Source organism: Pelobates fuscus, chromosome 3, assembly GCF_036172605.1.
Source record: "Pelobates fuscus isolate aPelFus1 chromosome 3, aPelFus1.pri, whole genome shotgun sequence".
Lineage (NCBI taxonomy): Eukaryota > Metazoa > Chordata > Amphibia > Anura > Pelobatidae > Pelobates > Pelobates fuscus.
Window position 1 is genome coordinate 375,896,542 of NC_086319.1, and position 17,924 is coordinate 375,914,465.

At 41.5% G+C, this 17,924-nt stretch overlaps 1 protein-coding gene across 1 annotated transcript in view; it reads left to right on the forward strand.

Annotated features, from left to right (window-relative positions):
* The window catches only part of LOC134603474 (intercellular adhesion molecule 5-like), a 36,879-nt gene extending 20,987 nt beyond the window's left edge, over positions 1-15,892 (forward strand). Inside the window, exons 2-5 of the mRNA XM_063449468.1 lie at positions 6,491-6,763; positions 10,176-10,409; positions 14,049-14,309; positions 15,698-15,892. Of these exons, the coding sequence (XP_063305538.1) occupies positions 6,491-6,763; positions 10,176-10,409; positions 14,049-14,309; positions 15,698-15,789 (860 nt within the window). The 3' untranslated portion in view covers positions 15,790-15,892. The remainder of the gene's footprint in view (positions 1-6,490; positions 6,764-10,175; positions 10,410-14,048; positions 14,310-15,697) is intronic.
* The last annotated feature ends 2,032 nt before the right edge of the window (positions 15,893-17,924 follow it).

A 17,924-nucleotide genomic window follows, 5' to 3' on the forward strand; every position in this document is an offset into this window, starting at 1 on the left:
AGTGCCCCAGCATTAGGTCTACCTGATCATACACGCCCATTCTACTTATATGTACACGAGCAAAGAAGAATGGCTGTGGGAGTATTGACACAGTACTTGGGATCATGGCAACGACCTGTTGCATATATGTCCAAACAACTGGATGCAGTGGCCAGTGGTCTTCCACCTTGTCTAAGAGCCGTAGCTGCCGCCACCCTGCTGGTAGCCGAAGCTGATAAACTCACTCTGGGTCAGGAACTCACGAGTCCCGCACGCAGTACAAACGTTGCTAGACTATAAAGGCAATCATTGGTTTAGTAACAGCCGCATGACTAAGTATCAAGCTATGTTATGTGAAAACCCAAGAGTGCATCTAGAGACTGTTAACACCTTAAATCCAGCTACCCTTTTGCCACAACCTATTGAGAGTCAACATGATTGCCTGGAGGTGATGGATGAAGTGTTCTCAAGTAGACCAGACCTTCGTGACTTTCCCATCCAGAACCCTGATGTCCAGTCCTATACGGACTGCAGTAGTTATGTGAAAGAAGGGATTCGCTATGCAGGATATGCAGTAACAACAATAGACAAGGTGATAGAAGCTCGGCCATTGTCGAAAGGAACATCGGCACAGAAGGCAGAACTAATTGCACTAACACGAGCGTTACAATTGGCAGAAGGTTTAAGAGTGAACATCTACACGGACTCCAAGTATGCATTTTTAACCACTCATGCCCACGGAGCTTTGTATAAAGAAAGAGGATTATTGAATTCAGAGGGTAAAGAAATCAAGTACGCAGCTGAGATATTACAACTACTGGAAGCCGTGTGGGAACCGAAAGAAGTTGGTATCATACATTGTCGGGCGCATCTGAAAAGAGATGGTGATGTAACCAAAGGAAATCGGATGGCAGATAATGCAGCTAAGCGTGCCGCTGAATCAGGAAGACAGGAGTATGTGGAACATATAGCTGCTCTTATACCGACTCCACTGTCTCAATGGACTCCAGTTTATACAGCTCAAGAAGAAGAGTGGTTAAAGACTGAAGCTGGAAAGTACCTGGAGAATAAATGGTATCAGTTAGAAGATGGAAGAATAGTCATTCCAGCATCAATAGCTGTAGAAATTGTCCAGAACTATCACAACGGGACACATTCTGGAAGAGATAGTATGGAAGAATCTCTCAGGAAACATTTCTACATACCAAGATTGTCCAACTTGACTCAAGCCATTGTACGAAGATGTGTGATATGTGCCAAGAATAATGCAAGGTAAGGACCAGTGAAACCACCGGGAGTCCAGTATATGGGGGGACTCCCTATGTCCGATCTTCAAATAGACTATACTGTAATGCCTAAATCCGGTGGACATCGCTACCTACTAGTAGTTGTGTGTACCTATTCAGGGTGGGTAGAAGCATGTCCTACTCGTACAGAGAAAGCAGGAGAAGTTGTACGATTCCTGTTGTGAGAAATAATACCCCGATATGGACTACCATGCTCTATAGGATCGGATAATGGTCCAGCCTTTGTTCACCAGTGCCTAAAACAACTGACTCATATGCTTGGTATTAAGTGGAAGCTTCATACGGCATATAGACCTCAGAGCTCTGGTAAAGTAGAAAGGATGAACAGAACTATTAAGAACCAATTGGCAAAGATGTGTCAAGAGACTCAGCTTAAGTGGAATGTTCTTTTGCCCATAGCTCTGTTGCATATTTGTAGTACACCTACCAGAAGGATGGGTCTCTCACCTTTTGAAATCATGTATGGGCGTCCACCTCCCGTACTTGGTAACTTAAGGGGGGACTTGAGTCAGTTGGGAGAAGGAATTACCCGGCAGCAGGTTGTAGAGTTGGGTAAAACTATGGAGGAGGTACAGAAATGGGTACAAGATAGATTACCTGTGAATATTTATCCCCCTGTTTATAGTTATCATCCAGGAGATCAAGTATGGATTAAAGAGTGGAACAGTGTACCGTTAGGGCCTAAGTGGAGGGGTCCTTATGTTGTTCTTTTGTCTACCCCTACAGCTATAAAGGTGGCTGAAGTGACTCCGTGGATTCATCACTCCAGGGTTAAACCAGCAGCAGTAGATTCTTGGCAAGCTACACCAGATCCAGAGAATCCTTGCAAGATCCGGTTAAAGCGCACGACTCAGTCGGAGTGACGAGGAGATATCGGGATTTCAAGTGTGTTTAAAGAGATCAGCAAGTGAGTGATTTGACGGCCATAATAAAGCCTGACCACTTACCCACGTGACATAGCCAGGGTGTCTTAAAGGGACCTCTGTGAAGGGAAGAGAGGACCTGCAGAACTCCATTCCTTGCAGCCCTTACAGCCTGGAAGCTGAGGTGCCATCGCACGGACGAAGACTGAGGATGAAAACGTCGAAAGAAGTGCTCTCGATAATGTATATTTTTGTGATTTTAATTATTCAGGAAGGTAGAGGTACCGACACACCTAGCTGTGAGGTTTGCATTAAGACTACTATAACAGGTAATCATATTTCCCAGACCCTAATTTGGCATTCACAATATGAGTGTAAAGGATATGTATCTAGGTGTAGATACTTAGGTATAGAGTATAGTGTATGCCATTTAGGAGTAGGAGAACCTAAGTGCTTCAATCCAGAGTATCAACCCCGTACAATTTGGTTGACCCTCCGGAATGGAGACCCACAGGGGACCCTAATAAATAAAACAGTATTAGAAACCGTACATTCTTCGGGTGTTCTGCTATTTGATGCATGTAAGGCGATATCAAGTGGTAGAAAACCGTGGAATGTATGCGGGGATCTTAAGTGGGAGAGAACGTATGGGTCTAATGATAAGTATATTTGTCCCAGTAGTAAAAACAAGTATGTAAATCCAAAATGCCCAGATAGGGATTATAATTATTGTCCATATTGGTCTTGTGTGGGGTGGGCAACTTGGGGACAGACAGTAGATAGGGATATGATTGTTAGTTGCCTACCAAACCATATTGTAAGTCTATGGAGTGTAACCCAGTCCATATACTTATTAATAATCCTGAACAATTTATAGATAGGTTCGGAAACTTATTTGGGTTCCAGATATATGGGACGGGTTTGGATCCTGGGACAATATTATTTATAGGGATAGAGACCGATACTGTAGCATCCCAAACTCATCAGGTTTTCCATTCTTTTTATGAAGAGATGAGTGTAGAAAATAAGATCCCCCATAATGCTAAAAACCTGTTTATTGATCTAGCTGAGAGTATTGCTGGTAGTCTTAATGTGACCAACTGCTATGTGTGTGGAGGTACTAACATGGGAGACCAATGGCCCTGGGAAGCAAAGGAGGTAATGTATTCTGGTTCTGAGAAAATTGAACAAATAATATCTTCTCAAGCCGATTATCAAATTAGTGTTAGAAGTAAATCTGAGTGGCGATTAAAGACCTCCATCATAGGTTATGTTTGCATAGCAAGGAAAGGAATAATGTTTAATACATCTGTAGGAGAACTGACTTGTCTAGGGCAAAAAGCTTATGATGATAATACAAAGAATACAACCTGGTGGTCGCTTCAAATGTCTCAGAACCGCCTAACCCGTTTGCAAGTTATACCAATTTAAAGGACGTGTGGTTTGATCTATCTATCACATCTAGTTTGAAAGCCCCGGCAAATTTGTACTGGATCTGTGGTAAGAAAGCTTATTCGGAGTTACCACAGGACTGGGAAGGGGCATGTGTGTTAGTTATGCTCAAACCATCCTTCTTCTTGTTGCCTATTGAAACAGGAGAGACTTTGGGAGTTAAAGTATATGATGTGAATCATAGGAAGAAAAGGGGGCCCCTAGAGATAGGTACCTGGGAAGGTAATGAATGGCCTCCCCAGCTTATTATAGATTATTATGGGCCAGCTACATGGGCAGAGTATGGTACTTTTGGATATAGAACCCCAATATATATGCTCAACCGTATTATAAGATTACAGGCAGTGGTTGAAATAATTACCAATGAGACATCGCAAGCGCTCAATCTCCTAGCGAAGCGTAATACTAGGATGAGGACAGCCGTTTACCAAAATAGATTAGCTTTGGATTACCTATTGGCAGTAGAGGGAGGTGTATGTGGGAAGTTTAGCCTAAGCAATTGCTGTCTTCAAATAGATGATGAAGGGCAAGCAATAGCTGAGCTTACTAGCCATATGGTTAAACTAGCGCATGTGCCTACCCAGGTATGGAAAGGGTATAATCCAAGTAATTGGTATGAGCAGTTTGGAGGACTTAAGGCATTGGTAGGTGGAGTCATGCTAATCTTAATACTGTGTCTTCTCCTACCATGTCTTGTTCCTTTGGTAGTTAGGTCTGTGCAGGGCATTATAGAAAATATAGCAGAAAGAAAGGCTGCTGCACAGATAATGGCCATATATAGATATGAGGCTCTAAATCAGGGAGAACCAGTGCAGGAAGAGGAATGTTGAGGGATTCATGTCATTAATCGCAAAGTCTGGTCTGGTTCATGGCAACCTGAGGTATATGCAAACTATGGTTAAGTGATGCCTCCGGAATTGTGAAAATATCAGAGGCATCAAAGGGGGGAATGTGGTGGAATCTCGGTAAAAATAAATTTAGTAGGCCGAGATTACCACGTGGCATGTGTACGTGCATATACGGGTGTATCGGTCGGTTGGTTGTACGTGGCAAAGATACAATCAGTAGTGTACGGAGCATGTGCGAGAATACCGGATGTAGTATTCCCCTCCTCCATTGTGCTGGGCAAGCCATGCGGTCAAACAGGAAGTTAGTTCTTGTTCGATTGATTGGGTAAGAGTATGTGTGGGTGGAGCTTATTATGGGAGGAGTTACATGCCTATATAAGGAACCTACACTATTGTCCGGGGCTCAGATCTTGTTGTATTTTGGTGACATTAGTCCCTCTGAGTCCCGTTCGGTGAATCGAATAAAGAATCTCTTCCTTCCTGAAGAAACCTGTGTCCATCTCTCTGTGCTTGGCTTCCGTCAGTTTCACCGGTATCACTACTGGTAAATTTTTAAATAAAATTATATCCCCAAAAAATTATATTAATTGAATATTTATTTACAGTGTGTGTATATAATGCAGTGTGTTTGTATGAATGCGGTGTGTGTGTGTGTGTGTGTGTGTGTATGAGTGCAGTGTGTGTGTGTATGAGTGCAGTGTGTGTGTGTGTGTATGAGTGCAGTGTGTGTGTGTATGAGTGCAGTGTGTGTGTGTGTGTATGAGTGCAGTGTGTGTGTGTATGAGTGCAGTGTGTGTGTGTATATGAGTGCAGTGTGTGTTTGTGTATGAGTGCAGTGTGTGTGTGTATGAGTGCAGTGTGTGTGTGTGTATGAGTGCAGTGTGTGTGTGCATGAGTGCAGTGTGTGTGTGTATGAGTGCAGTGTGTGTGTGTGTATGAGTGCAGTGTGTGTTTGTGTATGAGTGCAGTGTGTGTGTGTGTGTATGAGTGCAGTGTGTGTGTGTATGAATGCAGTGTGTATGAGTGCAGTGTGTGTGTGTGTGTGTGTGTGTGTGTGTGTGTGTGTGAGTGCAGTGTGTGTGTGTATGAGTGCAGTGTGTGTGTATGAGTGCAGTGTGTGTGTGTGTATGAGTGCAGTGTGTGTTTGTGTATGAGTGCAGTGTGTGTGTGTATGAATGCAGTGTGTGTGTGTGATGCAGAGCCTTGATGGGGGGTGGGCATTTATATTAATTTTTTTATATTATTTTTTTTATATTATTAATATTTTATTTTTATTTTATTATTATTTAAATTTGTATTTATTTAGATTTTTTTTGTCCCCCCTCCCTGCTTGATACATGGCCAGGGAGGGGGCTTTCATTCCCTGGTGGTCCAGAGGTGTGCACTGTGTAGGAGGGGGGCTGGCAGAGAGCTGTAACTTACCTTTCCTGCAGTTCCTGTCAGCTCCCTTCTCTCTCCTCCGGTCCGGTCAGCTCGTCAGCTCCACTGCAAGTTTCGCGGTCTAAGTGCCGCGCGGAGCGTTGACTTACAGTGGAGCTGACCAGACCGGAGGAGAGAGAAGGGAGCTGACAGGAGCTGCAGGAAAGATAAGTTACAGCTCTCTGCCAGCCCCCAACAGGCCCTGCCAGCCCAGCGGTCCTTGTCTGTATTATGGCAATGTAAGTTGCCATAATACAGACATTGACTCGAGTATAAGACGAATGGGGGTTTTTCAGCACAAAAAATGTGCTGAAAAACTCGTCTTATACTCATGTATATACGGTAGCTGTTTAAATAACCAAAACAAAGTATAAAACAATAAAATAGTAACAAAAATACTTTCAAGAGTCCCACTTTATGCGTTTTGCCTCTCCAAGGAATCTTCAGAAATGTAGAGTGTGTGTGTGTGTGTGTGTGTGTGTGTTACATGGCAGTATCTCACTAGCTAAGTTTCTTGTTTGCAAGCAGTCATCAGTTCTTGATTCCTTCTGTTCCTAATAATAACAATTAATGTCATTGAGAAAATCCTCATTAGAATTAAAAGAGACTTCTCTTCCGTCAGCTTCTCTTCCCGAACCAATCTTAGAAGTAGAAAATAATCTCGAAGAAGGAGAAGAAGCAATCTTCCAATGCACCATGAAATACGCTGGTCCAGAAGAAGTGAATTTGGAGATTAGAAACAAGATAACGAAACTGGATTCCTGTGTACAGACTAATAAACCATTTCCTAAAGTAACCTGCAGGCCTGAGATTACCATGGACTTCCAAAACATGGAGATATTCTGCGTGGCCAGACTGGAAGTCAGAAGCAAAACCAAAACGTTACATGTTAGATGTGAGTAAGAAACAATCCATATGTATCATCTTACATTGCTTTCCCTAAAACTGCTCATATTACCTATATATATCATTTTCATATAACCCCTTCATAACACATAATCTTTCTATTGAACCCCTCCTTTTACTCCACCTATTATTTCAAATAACCTCTCCCTATAACTCCTCCTTTTACCCCATATAACCTCTCCCTATAACTCCTCCTATTACTCCATATAACCTCTCCCTATAACTCCTCCTATTACTCCATATAACCTCTCCCTATAACTCCTCCTATTACTCCATATAACCTCTCCCTATAACTCCTCCTATTACTCCATATAACTTCTCTCTATAACTCCTCCTATTACTCCATATAACCTCTCCCTATAACTCCCTATAACTTCTACTATTACCCCATATAACCTCTCTCTATAACTGCTCCTATTACTCCATATAACCTCTCCCTATAACTTCTCCTATTACTCCATATAACCTCTCCCTATAACTCCTCCTATTACTCCATATAACCTCTCCCTATAACTCCTCCTATTACTCCATATAACCTCTCCCTATAACTCCTCCTATTACTCCATATAACCTCTCCCTATAACTCCTCCTATTACTCCATATAACCTCTCTCTATAACTCCTCCTATTACTCCATATAACCTCTCCCTATAACTCCCTATAACTCTTCCTATTACCCCATATAACCTCTCCCTATAACTCCCTATTACTCTTCCTATTACCCCATATAACCTCTCTCTATAACTCCTCCTATTACTCCATATAACCTCTCCCTATAACTCCTCCTATTACTCCATATAACCTCTCCCTATAACTCCTCCTATTACTCCATATAACCTCTCTCTATAACTCCTCCTATTACTCTATATAACATCTCCCTATAACTCCTCCTATTACTCCATATAACCTCTCCCTATAACTTCTCTTATTACTCTATATAACCTCTCCCTACAACTCCACTATTGATCTATATAACCTCTCCCTATAACCAGGGCCGGCGCGTCCATAAGGCGGCACAGGCGGCCGCCTTAGGGCGCACGGGCTCTGGGGGCGCAAGATTTCAGTGACCGGCAGGAGGGAAGCTCTCCCTCCTGCCGGGCCACCATCTCGGCCTCCGGTGCGGCGTGCTGTAATCAGACGCGGCGAGGGAGCTCTAACCACTCTGCTCTGCTCCCTCGCGCGCTGCCTGTCTGCTGATACCGCGAGAGCCGGAATATGACGTCATATTCCGGCTCCCGCGGTATCAGCAGACAGCGCGCGAGGGAGCAGAGCAGAGAGGTTAGAGCTCCCTCGCCGCATCTGATCTCAGCACAGCCGCACGCCGCCCAGCAGCCCCACTGGACCCCAGGGAAGGATTCCTCATCCACACCAGCTCTCCAGGTAGGGAGGCTGGGTGGAAAATATGTATTTGTAAAATAATTAGTGAGTGTATGTGTCTGTGTGTGTGTATGTGTCTGTGTGTCTGTGTGTGTGTGTGTCTGTGTGTGTGTGTGAGTGTATGTGTCTGTGTGTGAGTGTATGTGTCTGTGTGTGTGTGTGAGTGACGGCGTGTGCGTCTGCGAGTGACGGCGTGTGCGTCTGCGAGTGACGGCGTGTGCGTCTGCGAGTGACGGCGTGTGCGTCTGCGAGTGACGGCGTGTGCGTCTGCGAGTGACGGCGTGCGTCTGCGAGTGACAGAGTGTGCGTCTGCGAGTGCGTCTGTGTGTGACAGCGTGTGCGTCTGCGAGTGACAGAGTGTGCGTCTGCGAGTGACAGCTTGTGTGTGTGAGTGAGTGCGTCTGTGTGTGCATGTGAGTGTATGAGTGTGTTTGTCAGTGTATGATGAGTGTGTTTGTAAGTGTATGAGTGTGTGTCTGTCAAATCAGTGAGAGTATGTTTGTCATTGAGTCTGTGTGTGACTATCAGTGTGTCTGTCAATGAGTCTGTGTCTGTCAGTGACGTCTGTGTGTTTGTCATTGAGTGTGTGACAGTCAGTGTGTACAGAGTGTAGCGGAGCGGAGCGCGGTACAGGAGCTTCTGTTTCCTGTACCTGGCCAGACTGACAGGAGGTGCTCACAGAGAGAGCACTCCCTGTCAGTTCGGCCGGGTACAGAAAACTGAAGCTCCTGTACCGCGCTCCGCTACACTCTGTACACATTGACACACCAGGAAGGGGAGTGTGACCACTAAAGGGGTGTGGGGTGCACCAAGGGACAGGGAGGGAATGGGAGAGAAACACCAAGAGACAGGGAAAAGAGGGGGGAGGGGAGAAGAACACTAAGGGACAGGGAAGGGACAGGGAGGGGCTGGTTAAGAGGCACATAGGTGAAGATGTTTTTTTTGGGGGGGGGGGGCGGAAAAATGCATCTTCGCCTATGTACCTAAAAATCCAAGCACCGGCCCTGCCTATAACTCCTCCTATTACTCCATATAACCTCTCCCTATAACTCCTCCTATTACTCCATATAACCTCTCCCTATAACTCCTCCTATTACTCAATATAACCTCTCCCTATAACTCCTCCTATTACTCCATATAACCTCTCCCTATAACTCCTCCTATTACTCAATATAACCTCTCCCTATAACTCCTTCTATTACTCCATATAACCTCTCTCTATAACTCCTCCTATTACTCCATATAACCTCTCACTATAACTCCTCCTATTATGCCATATAACCTCTCCATATAACTCCTCCTATTACTCCATATAACCTCTCACTATAACTCCTCCTATTATTCCATATAACCTCTCCCTATAACTCCTTCTATTATTCCATATAACCTCTCTCTATAACTCCTCCTATTACTCCATATATACTCTCCCTATAACTCCTCCTATTACTCCATATAACCTCTCCCTATAACTCCTCCTATTACTCCATATAACCTCTCCCTATAACTCCTCCTATTACTCCATACAACCTCTCCCTATAACTCCTCCTATTACTCCATATAACCTCTCCCTATAACTCCTCCTATTACTCCATATAACCTCTCCCTATAACTCCTCCTATTACTCAATATAACCTCTCCCTATAACTCCTCCTATTACTCCATATAACCTCTCCCTATAACTCCTCCCTTAAAAACTTTTTATTATAACATAATGTACTATTTGTGAAACATTCACACACTCCAGCATCATGATAAAGTGTGCGTGTCCAAGGTTTGCACCCCTTTCCAATATTGTATGGTGTACTAAAGTACAGGTAGTCTACTTTGACCCAAAACATTTTGGCCCAGCGGGACCCAATATCCTCTATCAATATTGTGCAGCATTCAGGGCACAGTCTTTGAAATGTAGGGAGTTCTTTCCAAGTTATTCTGTCTCTTCCTTGCCATAGGTGGGTCCCTCAAAAAAAAAAAGACAAGATTCCAGCAATGCTTGATTAACAGCATCCACCTCTCTCCTATTTACAGCCGAACCATCTTTCACAGACTGCCCAAAAGATGTAACATGGGTTGAAGGAGAAACTAAATCTTTCCACTGCATAGCTGAGGGGTACCCTCCCCCAAACGTGACTTGCTCGAAGGACAGCAAAACCTATATGGAAGGGGAAAAATTCACAGTGACCAGAAGCATGGCTGGTCTATATAGTTGTAGGGCAACAAACTTCGATACCACTTCAAAACAAGTCACAGTGAAAGTACAATGTAAGTATCTAAGGCATTCACTCACTTTTCTATGTGCATTTTTCAATTCTAGTGTTAATTCACTGTGTCGCAGAGAACCCTGGTTAAATGTTAAAAGTCAAATGGCATGCGTTCACCTAATATGCATAAAATATGGTTTATGTATTGTGTTAACATTTTCTATATCCAATAATATTTCTGCTTGTATCATCTGTCTCCTGTGCATGGAATATAATGACTCACTGGTAAAATATGCATGGGACTCTGGATGATGTGGGTCAATAGATTTAGGGATCTTCAGTTCATTACCACCCTTTAACATCCTTTAACAAAGACTTTACATAGGACACGAGGTCATGTGTTTAGACTGGAAGAAAGAAGATTTCGACTAAAGCAAAGGAAAGGTTTTTTTACTGTAAAAACAATACAGATGTGGAATTCTCTGCCTGAAGAAGTGGTTTTATCAGAGTCCATACATATGTTCAAACAGCTAGATACATAGATGCATACTTGCAAAAACAGAATATTCAAGGATATAATCTTTCAATGTAGGGTAATAACTGCTTGATCCAAGTATAAATCTGACTGCCCTTCTGGGGTCAAGAAGGAATTTCTTTCCTAGCTTGTTGCAAAATTGGAAGTGCTTCAAACTGTTTTTTTTTTTTTTTTTTGCCTTTTTTTGGATTAACAGCAAAAAACAAATGTGAGGAAGGCTGAACTTGATGGACGCAAGTCTCTTTTCAGCTATGTAACTATGTAACATCTTTTAACACATGACACCTGCTGTTAATAAGTTTCACTGACCATTAAAATTTTGAATCATGAAAGCTTATGGCACAGAAACGAATACATTATCAATGCTAATAAATGCTGGGTATGCAAACCAACTTGCTGTTAGTCTATATTAAACAGCTTTATGTTTCCCAACCTAGCTATAACAAAATAACCAGGGCCGAAACATAATATAACTTCAGATCTTTCATATATCAATCATCAGGAGAGAGATTCAATCATCCTCTATTAGAAACTAAACATAGCATATTCCGGCCTGGTCTTTGATGGTCTTGCATTCTGTATCCCGAAGCTACCTTTCTACGAGCCATAGGTCCATGGCTAGGTTTTGACAATTAACTTCAGGGAAAGTGAAGAAAAATATCTTTCTTTCCTTTGAAATCACCAACTACAGATTACTGTTACTGTAGATTAGCAGAAACTTAAAGCACTAAATCCACTACCTCTTAATGTAGTGGTTTTGGTGAATAAATGGTGCAGAGAAACTGGCAGAGAAACTGGCAGAGAAACAGCAATGTTTTCATTTTGCTGAGAATGCAGGATAAAACTTACCAGGAAAGGTTAAAGGATCTTAACATGTATACCTTGGAGGAAAGACGAGACAGGGGGGATATGATAGAAACATTTAAATACATAAAGGGAATCAACACAGTAAAGGAGGAGACTATATTTAAAAGAAGAAAAACTACCACAACAAGAGGACATCGTCTTAAATTAGAGGGGCAAAGGTTTAAAAATAATATCAGGAAGTATTACTTTACTGAGAGGGTAGTGGATGCATGGAATAGCCTTCCAGCTGAAGTGGCAGAGGTTAACACAGTAAAGGAATTTAAGCATGTGTGGGATAGGTATAAGGCTATCCTAACTATAAGATAAGGCCAGGGACTAATGAAAGTATTTAGAAAATTGGGCAGACTAGATGGGCCGAATGGTTCTTATCTGCCGTCACATTCTATGTTTCTATGTTTCTATGTTCTATGCTCCTTGGATTTAATGCTTATCTTTGAGAAGCACTGGATGGGTGCAGCACCACCCTGTGTTCCTATAGGATTAGACAGAGATCATCGTACTTGATGAACTCATAGATGGTGTTGCGGTTGCAGAAAATAGACTTTTTAACATTTTTGTTTTTTTGTCTAGACCTGCTGGTAATTCCTAAAGCTTGTTTCTGGATGTATTTCCACTTCCAGCTATACCATGTATTCTCCTATTTTTATTCTACTTCAGTAACACTGTTGTAGAGGATGTCAAGGCTTTGGTGTCCGGTAGTGCAGTGGTCACACAGGATCGGAGTTCCTAAATGTACACAAAATAGCTTGAAATCTAAACATGATAATGCGTTACAATCAGCCTATATAGGCTTATAGAAAGCAAAGTGAGCCACAAATTAATAATTGTGTTTTTTTTTTTTAGTTCAGTGCCATAAGCAAGACACTAAAATCAATAGCTCTAAATGGAAAAGGACAAATAATTGGTCAGGTTGGAGAACAGAGAAGAGGTAAGAGCACTGGCGGAACTACCGCGGTTGCAGGGGTCGCAGATGCGACCAGGCCCGTCATTCCATGGGGCCCGGCCGCCCTGTCGACTCCTGGGACCAGGGTGCCCGCCAGCATTTTGGTGCGGCCCCAACCGGAAAACTGCCAGGGCCGCATTGAAGGAGCCCATCGGGTGGCCCTTCTCTTAGGGCCACCCAATGGCAGTGGATTTCCTGGGGCCCGGTCAGTGCATAACCGGGCCCCAGTGATGATGTGATGCTGCGCAGGAGGAGAGGAGGGAGTCAAAGTGGGAGCTCTGACTCTCATCTCCATGAGGCAGCCACTGGACCCTAGGTAAGTCACTAAATGTTTTTAATAGTTTGTGTCTGTGTATGATAGAGAATGTCAGTATCAGTATTTCTGTGTGTGTGTGTGTGTGTGTGTGTGTGTCTTTCTGTAAGTATATGTGTGTGTGTCAATGTGTGTATGTATGTGTGTCTGTATGTATGTATCTCTGTATGTGTGTGTGTCTGTAATTATGTGTGTGTATATATGTGTGTCTGTATGTATGTGTCTGTGTGTATGTGTGTCTGCATGTATGTGTATTTGTGTATGTTTGTCTGTATGTGTGTCAGTGTGTATGTGTGTGTCTACATGAATGTGTGTCTGCGTGTGTATCTGTTTGTCTGCATTTGTGGGGGGGCGGGGATGTGGGGGAACGGGGATATCTGGGGTGGAGGTAGATGTATGGATGGCGGGTACGTATGTGGTGGGGGGTAGACGTATGGCAGTCAATTTTTGCACCGGGCCCTGTGGTTTCTAGTTACGCCTCTGGGTGAGAGGGTCATCTAGACTGTGTACTCACCTACTATGGCACAGGCAGTATTATTTAGCAAAGACAACTGGCGGAATTCTAATGTCACAATATCAGTAAGGTAATTTGAGAGACGACCAATCAGCAACAAACCAACAGTTTAAAGTTATTCCATGGCAGTAGCTCTGCTGGTTTGTATTAATTGAGAAAGCTTGTCCCATCTGGTAACTAATCTAAGACGAGCCAAGTCCTTGATAGGTACTGAAAGATAATAATAGATTTTATTATTTATGTAGACGTTAATATTTTCTTAATAGAAGTGCAAACAAAAGTGTTCATTTTGAATAATGGAGGTTCAACTCCATAATAAAAACATTTCCTTGCTTTTATTCATAGCAGATTATATACAATATTAAATGTGCTATAGCAACTCAAAAATATATTTTGTAGCTCATTATAAACGTGTTAATTGGCCCCCTCTATTTCATTTAACATTCTGCACTTAATATCCACATTCTAACAGTTTGTGCATATATTCATTGCATCTTTATACCAACATTCTGCATTGTTTAATTCCAGTTAGGCCTTCGGTATTAAATATTAAAGGGCCGCCTAATTTCTTGGTGTCCAAAGACGAAAACGTTACATTGACTTGTGAGGCAGAGGGCGATCCAGCTCCCACTTACAGCTGGAACACTCCGACAGCAGACGTAGAAATTTCGGATGATAGTCGCACTGTGAAAATCAGGGGCATGAAGCCGGCCCATGTGGGAAGATATACTTGTAATGCTCAGAATAAGCACGGAAATGGCACGAAAACTGAGCGGCTTACTATGGCAGGTAATCAAATATGGATTAAATGCTCTTCTTCAAAGGAGAGTGCTGGTAGTTGGCCTCAATCATTAACTGTTTTAGGGCCCAGGTACAGAACCAGCCTCAAAGTTTCTAAGTCTAGCTGATCTGTCGTGCGTGTACTTAGAGTATGACTCGGACTTGAGAGTCATCTTCATTTACTCAAAAACTATAGTTACTGCCAAGCTTCGAACCATGAGTAACACTCCTATGCAAACAACAGGGTTTAAGGATAACAATGGTTAAATTTTTAAGTGATTATTGCTAAACATTATGTCAATCAGTTTTACAGACATTTTGTCTAGAAAAATCACAATATATTGGCAGCACTATGTCCATCCTTTAATGCCTTTTAAATATAATGACATGTCCCATTCCCAACCTACATGAGGAGGAAGGTTTTCATTAAGAGAGCATATTACAAGATATTAGTGCCAGTGAGCAAATAGAATCTCTATAAGACCCAGAGCACTTATAAATCTAAAATCTATCTAAAACTACTAAAAATATTTCGAAGTACAATGTACACCACTTTCATTACGTCATGTTGTATCACCAAGCATGCTCATTTCATCTATCCGCACGTCCATCAGGTGCTGGAAATTAAAATTGCCTGTGTGTATTTTGAGTACAACCGCACTGGTTTCCACATTCTCAAAAACTCTCACAAAAAGGCTGCAATGTTGCCACTGTTTTCTCGTAGTATCCATGAATACATAATCAAAAACCTATCAATGTTCCCTGTCCTTGTAATATTAACAGTGATTTCTTCTTTGTTCGTTAATGTTTTAAAATCGGAGTAATATAAAAAAGGGAATAAATAGTATTTCTAATTAAGGGTTTCCTGTGGGGGGAAAAATGCTGGCAGTGGGTTATGTTAATGCGTAGTCATCGGTGTAAAGCAAGAAGAAAAAACAAGCTGGTAAAAAGTAACAAATCAGTAGAAAATCAAGTGAGGTGGAAATTAGTGAATTGGGATATCACAGTAGTAGTTTACTTTGGTAGATGTGAAAAAATAAAACTTGTGGTATGTGTGTGAGACTTGGGGATTTAAAGTTCAACAAGGGTTGGGAAAGAAGAGGAGACACTTTGGAAGGGAAATATTTGTTATCACCCTGGGATTGTTAATCCATCAGGCACAACAGTGTGCAGCCCTCATAAAATTAGCCCTTGACTTCCCTGTTCAAGTCAAATTATATTAAAATATTTAGAAACATTTTTTTTCAATCTCTGCTGATTTTGGTTCATTATCATTTCTCTAATGCATTCCCATTATCAGTGTGTTGTTTGTTTGTTTGTTTTTCCTATGCTAAATAATGTGAATTGATTGCATAGATAACTTTGTGTTAACTTTTGTTTTAATATTCTTATTTTAGGATACAACAGAGGACAGAAGTCGGAGCAATACTGGTGCATTGTGATATTCATGGTGATATTTTCGGGTCTGATTTCTTCAATTTATTCATAGCTTGGAATTCATATAACCTAAACTCTACCTAGTGCCTTTGCTTATTTTCATTTGCAGCTCAGTGTGTACAGTTTTAAATTAAAATATTGGAGGAGACATGTTTATATTTTTATTTTTATTTGAGTTATTTATTCTCATTTGAATAGTTTTTTTGGTTCAATAAAAGATTATTATAGCTGGCAGACTATATTAGCTAATGAAATGCCATTAGTGAAAGTACAATAAGAAGCTGGTTTTGAGGAAGAAAAGTCCCTGTCCCTATACAGGTCGTATATCAGTAAAATGGTAAATAAAGAGAACTTTTTATCAAGTCTATCATTACGTCATTACGCATTATTACCTTTAACCTAGTGTGCACTAGAGCTGAAGAAGGCAAGCATAGTGCCCACAAAACTTGTTTTGTCCACAAACAAATTACTTCATACAAATTAAAATATGTTTAACCCACATGTTTAAATTGATAAATTCATCCAGAAAATAAATTATTTCTTGGACAAATTAATTGGTTTGGGTGTGTATTAAAAGGATTTTAATTCATAACAATCAATATGTTTATGGAGAAAAGTGTAGTGTGCACTACGCGTGTCTTCTTCATCTTTTCTTCTCGTATTTTGTAGAACATACAATGAATCTGAAGATTACTGCACTTTGGAATATTGATAGATGCAATTTACCTTGTATATTTTACTCTTTGCCATGCTCTAAACCTAGTACTCATCTGCTAGGGACGACCCAGATGGCTTTTTTATGATTACTCTAGTATATTTTGCATGTGCCCCAATTAAGCACCTGTCAAAGTTAACGCTAATCACTCAGTGGTTTATAACTTGGTTGCCACCTACTGCTCTAGGTTCCAGCTGTCTTAATTATTTTCTATGTTCACTCAGAATTGTATTTCTGAAGCCTTTATTACAACATAAAAAATGCAGTTTTCTTGACTTTTCTTGCCATACCCACATTGTTTACTGTTGCTCACATTCTTCCGAAATGTCTACAAATATGTGTTTGTTATGCAATGAAAATAAAGATTGACAAAAAAAACCCAATAACCAATAAACCTATTAACCAATAACAGCCCTAGAAGACAGGACAATATGCAGGTCTGTGTTTTAAGGTGTCCAAAACCTGAAAACCCATGGCAAAGCCAATAAGTGACTCGGGAATCTTGTTAAAGCATTTTAAGCATGTATGATGATTTATCAAACATTCCAGAAAATCTTGACTTAAGTAGTTCCTCAGATTTTCAGTAACATCTTATGCCACCAGTAAAAGGCATGTATGGAGATGTCATGATACATGTTTTTTATTCTGATAAACAGGTATTATTAGAACTTACCACAACAATTTTGTTTTAATTATTTTATTATTTTGTTTTTCAATGGAAACTAGAAGGGTGCTTCCCTAGGTGCCCCTGTGGACTAGATTTCACTGACATGTTTAATAGGTTCCGTTTCCATGACAGTGACCCAGTAACAATTGCCCACTTAATGATTTAAAGCAAGCATGTCAAACTCAAAGTGTGGCATTGGCCACATAAACAAGGTTTAAGTGTATGCGGGCCGCACACACATACTCACTGACAGACACACACACATACTCACTGAGACACACACACATACTCATACTCATACTCAGGCAGACACACACATACTCACAGACACATACCCACACTGACAGACACACACACACACACACACACATACAGACACTGACAGACACACATACAGACACTGACAGACACACACACATACTCACTGACAGACACACACTCACAGACAGACACACACACTCACAGACAGACACACACACATACTCACTGACAGACACACACATACAGACACACTGACAGACACACACATACATACAGACACACACATACTTGCTGACAGACACACACACACACACACACACTCACTGACAGACACACACATACTTGCTGACAGACACACACACACACAAACAGACAGACATACTTGCTGACAGACACACACACACACACACACATACTTGCTGACAGACACACACACAGACACACTGACACATACAGACACACACACTCACTGACAGACACACTCTCTGACACACACACACTCACAGACACACACACACACTGACAGACACACACATACTTTTTC